This window comes from Silene latifolia, chromosome 5 (genome assembly GCF_048544455.1).
Source record: "Silene latifolia isolate original U9 population chromosome 5, ASM4854445v1, whole genome shotgun sequence".
Lineage (NCBI taxonomy): Eukaryota > Viridiplantae > Streptophyta > Magnoliopsida > Caryophyllales > Caryophyllaceae > Silene > Silene latifolia.
The window spans coordinates 11,636,598-11,642,116 of record NC_133530.1 but is presented as its reverse complement, the minus strand read 5'-3'; the positions used below and the strand labels follow the sequence as shown (position 1 = coordinate 11,642,116).

General features: G+C 34.0%; 2 protein-coding genes across 2 annotated transcripts; one reads left to right on the top strand and one right to left on the bottom strand.

Moving 5' to 3' along the window:
• LOC141654825 (uncharacterized) lies at positions 1-1,023 on the bottom strand. Its single transcript, XM_074461940.1, has one exon. The coding sequence runs from the start codon at positions 1,021-1,023 to the stop codon at positions 1-3; it is 1,023 nt and encodes a 340-aa protein (XP_074318041.1).
• A 2,891-nt stretch (positions 1,024-3,914) lies between these two features.
• Positions 3,915-5,270, top strand: LOC141655897 (F-box/FBD/LRR-repeat protein At1g13570-like). Its single transcript, XM_074462904.1, has 3 exons — positions 3,915-4,010; positions 4,171-4,217; positions 4,610-5,270. The coding sequence occupies exons 2-3, from the start codon at positions 4,188-4,190 to the stop codon at positions 5,231-5,233; spliced, it is 654 nt and encodes a 217-aa protein (XP_074319005.1). The 5' UTR covers positions 3,915-4,010; positions 4,171-4,187; the 3' UTR covers positions 5,234-5,270.
• The last annotated feature ends 249 nt before the right edge of the window (positions 5,271-5,519 follow it).

The window sequence follows — 5,519 nt, the reverse complement described above, 5'->3', positions numbered from 1 at the left end:
CTACATAGTAGATATCATATTGAATCCACTACTCCCGACGCCATCATCCAGAAAGTAGTTTGCTGTTTCGATCATATCTGATTCAAGCATGTCAGTTTCAACCATGTTTGATTTAGGCATATTGGATGTTAATGGTATGACATCACTAATAAAATGTGCCTCTAGCCTGTTATTCTTTCGCGTGATGGATGCCTGGTAGAGGTCGACAAAGCGTTTTGGCGTGCAGCATGCACGAGCCCAGTGTCCTCCTAGACCACACTTACTATAAGTGGTTCTAGGTTTTTCAATATTTTTGGAATAAGCATTCCGCTTTCCGTAATGTGGTTTTTTAAAAGTATTTTGACCTCTACTTAGGCTAGAACCACGTCCTCTACCGCGTCCTCGCTTATTGATCCAGCATCCACGCCCACTTCTAGCAACAAAATTTGGCTCAGGTATTGCAATAGAACCACTTAGCCTTAAATTGCCGTTTTTTAACAAAACATTGTCATTTTGTTTAGCGACTAAAAGTATTGCAATAAGGTCAGTGAATTTTTCAGTTTTGTTTTGCCTTATTTGCCTTTGAAAATCAATATTGCGTTTGCCCATAGTTGAGAATGTTTTCTCGATTTTAGTGAAGTCGCTAACTTCATGACCACAATACTCCAATTGTGAGGCAATGCGAAATAGAGTCGAATTATATTCGTTTACCAAAGTAAAATCTTGGAAACATAAATTTTCCCACTCATGGCAAAGTTTAGGGAGTAGGACATATTGTTGATGTCCAAATCTTTCTTCAAGACGAGCCCATAATTCAGAAGAGTCTCTTATTCGCAAATACTCATTTTTTAGCCCTTCATCCATATGATGTCGTATAAATATATGAGCCTGTTGCTTTTCTTGATAAGTACCAAAATTACCTATCTTAACAGTATGTTCGAGACCCTTGGCTCCCAAATGGGCTATGACATCATCTTTCCATTGTAGGAATTTATGCCCAGCTAGATAAAAAATATCGAATTCTCTTTTGGCAATGTGAGACATGCATTTTTCTATGTAACGTTAAAAAAAATTGTTAGAATACAAGAATAGTATGTTAAAGTTTTCTACCTGAATTAATTCAACATTATTAACTTATTATGGTTAGCTGTCTCGTTATTCATTTATTATAATTCAATTCGGTTATAGTTTAAGATTATTTAAAGAAAGATAATTTAGCTTAATCAAAAGGTTACAATATAATTAGTATAATAAAAGCATAAAATAACAATATATAACAAGAACTAAATATGCATAAAACTTACTTATTTTTCATGATATGAGCTAAAAACATAGCAAATAAAGCAACTAATCCAGTTCAGTTCAGACAATTTCAGTCCAAAAGAACAAGACTTTATTAAGACTTACCAACCACCTATATTTAGAAGTAGAAGGGTAGGAGACCATGACTTATTGTCTTACTTGTGTCGTTTTTATGCATCACCACATCAAACTCTAGTATTCATCAATTATTATTACACCTTATATGCTTACTCTTTCAAACACCTTTTTTTTTAATCACCCCCCCCCCCCCCCCCCCCTCTTTTTTCACCTATGTATTCTATCTTTTATGGCATAAAAATTGCTTATTCTATGATTCAAAGATACACAAAATATATATCTCCTTTCTTATGATTTATGGATGTCGGGATTTGGAATTTTGTTCTCAGTTTTGAGAAAGTTTTGGGTTTGCGGTATGAGAGGTGGTCGATGGAGGTCATTGTTCAAAGTGCGTACCTCGGCTGATGTTGTCGGCCTAGGCGGTGCTAAGGGACCGCCGACAACGGTGACCGTTTTAGTAGCGTAAATATTATGGCGTTTGCCACAGTGGATTCGGTGGATTCAGCTGATACCTGATCGTCTCCTGCCCTTTTGAGCGAGACAGTCCTGCTATATTTTAGGGGAAAAATTGACGGGTTTTGTAACACTTTTCGAGTTTTCCCTCTACTTGACTATTGAGGTTGACTCGGATCGGTTTTGATAAGTGTTGGTTAAGAGGGGCGACAACCGATGGTTCACTCGCTTGTGGTTGTGGTTGCGGATGCGGTTATGGGCGAACAACATGGATATTCATAGGTAAGTCATTAGTAAGTTCAGTAATGAAATATAGGTTAGAATTTGAGATATAACTTAAAATAGTGTTGATCCCATGACATCGGTGATCCATGTTACAAATATTATTTAGTAATATAATTGATTTGAAAAACTTTCTAAGAGCTAAATTATTACGATGATACCTTACGAATTCAGAGCAAGCTCGTGTTGATAACGTGTTAAAGATTACGATTGAGAGGGAAATGTTGTGTCTATTCTCATTCATCATGTACGGTATTTATACAACGCAATACGGTGTGTATACATTAAATGCACTGAAGACATCTGCCATATTTACTATTGTAAATATGGACTTCAAGGAGGACGATGAAGTAAATCCCGGGGTGAGATTTTCACCTTGACTTTGTGTTTACAACAAAGTCCTTTTTTTTTATTTCTTTTTGTCAACATCACAAATGCTTCTTTAAAACGGCAGTATCCGTTTATTTTTCAGAAAGTCAAGTATAATGCCATTTGTGTATATATGACAAATAATTACAAATACTACCACATGGTGATAATAAAGACAAATTTTTTTGTCATTTTTAGGCAATGTATCATGTAATTTGATATGTATTTGACCCGTCTTAAGTTTAAGATGAGTAAGCACATTTTAAATGGGAATTTGTGTTGTCTTTTTTAAAGATGAAATTAAGTCCTTTAAACTTTTTGTATTGGTAAAGTTAGACACTATAATGGGTTTCTTATGTATGATAAATTGTTCTAACCATGGTAAATTATTAGAAACGGTTTTTTTGTACCGTTAAGGCACGTGATAAGAAGCAAACGACGGGAAGATTTTTAAGAATATATCACGAGAATAATGTACAAACTAATATTTAGCATGATTAATTAAATAACCTTGTAAATGTTTCTCTATTTGTGTTAGTTTCATAATGTGTGTCATAAGGACACGTGTTAGAAATTTGTCTTTTATACTTCATCTGTTCCATTGAATTGTTTACGTTTGCTTTTTGGGCACTATTCATAAGTGAGAAGAATTTTCAATACAACTTCTAATGTTAACATAAAAGATAGTCATGTGAGATCTTGTTTAAATTGTCTTACCGATTGCATTATGAATATCAAATTTTTATAATTTTTAATTTAATAATATGTAACAAAAGATATGAATAAAAGAAAAACAAGATTGACACACGCATAAAGAAAACGTAAACTATCATATGGAATAGATGAAGTATAGTTTTAATAGTGACTTTTTGGTGATATATTTGTGAAAAATTAAACAATAGAGTTAGATTTTTTACAATATTTATTGGACTTGATTGATACAAATAAAACTTAAGAGAACTATTTTCACCTGAAAGTAGTGAAAAATATCATTAAAACCCCAATTGAATTCTCAATATCTCAAAGTGATGATTTCAAAGGCAAATTGAAAATGTACATAAAAGCACTTTAATTAGATATGTAAGTTTTTAAACAATTTCTATAGTTTTAAATCTAGTCCTAATGTCCTATATATAACTTTTTTCTGGCTCTGCTCCTGGTCATAGGTCGCTAGGTGATCAGTGCGGCCGCTCTGATAATGCTTGTTGGACCTCTATATTACCCATAAAAGCACCAAAAATAAACAAAACCGAACCAAGTACCCAAATGACGGGTTTTATGCACTTTAAGCGATATGAACGTAAATACTCATACTCCGGATATTATATGCATAGAAGATTAGAAATGAGGAATAAGCGAAGGATTATATAGTATGAAAAATGCGGTAATTGCATAGTTTATCACAAATTTATGGCGGACCACCCAATTTAATACGCTAGATTTCCTTTCTAAAAACACAAAATATCAAAATCTTTTATACTTTATTTATTTATTTATTTATACCCCGTATATCACTAATTCACTATTTGAAAAATATTTCAGTGAAGGTATAGTTTAATTTCTCCCTTTTCATCATCATCGTTTTTGATCTTCCACCTTGTTTTTTAATACATTTTTCGATTTATTACTTCGTATTTGTTATTAGTTTTTCTAATTTCTCGTATCTCTCCAGTTGTTTGATTTCCTGACAAATCTGTTGTTTTTTAGTTACAGTGTGTAATTCAATGGACATCTCGTCTTCTCAACCACCAAAGGTAATTTATTCACCCAAATTTCCGCTTCTCCGGTGGATAATGTGGATTATTTTCTTGCTATATTTTTGCCATCTAGTAATGTACTCCCTTCGCCCTGCTCATTTGTATACCTATTCAATTTTAGGGGAAAGCTTTTTATGGGTAACTTGATCCGCCAATTGCACTATTGTCCACTTGTCATTCGTTAACTATAGCCACAAATATGTGAGACGGTCTCACATGTAAGATTGAAATCACTAAACTGAGTTCTCATGTCCCGTTCATTTGATTACATTTTATATTCTTTGTGAGAAATGTAAACAAATGATTGAGAGAGAGGGGATAATAGTGTTGTTAGGTAAAAGTGGGTGGAAATTTATGTGTAACGGAGCAAACTGAATTTTCCATTCCAGGATAGGATTAGTGAACTGCCAGATAATTTACTGCACGAGTGTTTAGCTTTACTGGAGATGAAAAATGCAGCTCAAACAAGCATCCTTAGTAGAAGGTGGAGATATATGTGGACTCATCATTTGACTAATTTGGACTTTGATCCTAATTCGATGTACCCGGAAGAATATGCTACTTTCCTCACACATGTTGCAGAGTCTCGTAAATATTTCGCTTGGATCAATCAAGTAGTCAACATACATCAAGGGCCTTGTATTGATAAGTTCAGAGTTGAGTTTCATTATTATTCGAGTTGTGCTACTCAGCTTGGAAAATGGGTTAAGTTTGCCCTTTCCAAAAGAGTCAAGGAGCTTGTCTTAGATTTGAGTGGAATTTGCCTACTAGGCGACGACTACTCAGAAAAGGGCTTCCCTTTAGGATTTGATATGTTAAGGCATCCTCCTTGTTATACTGGCATTACTGCCCTTCAATCGCTTCATCTTCAGTACGTTAATGTAAGCCAAGAATTTATAGAATTTCTACTGTTCCACTGCCGCCACTTGGAACGACTGTTTCTGTCATTAACAAAGCAGCTAAGAGACGAGCTCGTAAGCTTGCGAAAATTGTTGCACCAAAGGTTAAGGTGATGATAGTCTGATACCTGAACTTAATGAATTTGATATAATTGAATTTGGGAGGCTTAAATTTTAACCAGGTTGAAATTGGTGAGGAATTATTGAATCCAATTCCAAGTTTTAGGGGTTTACAAAAGCTTGAAATATTTCAATTACGGAATTCAGTTGCAATTCTAAGTTACCAACATGCCGCCATAAAGGAAAATTTTTAAAAAATGTAACACAAAGTACCGTATTAATTAGCATCTTCAAAATGAACCAAAACAATAAAAAGCAAGTTGAATTCGAAGAGAAATTG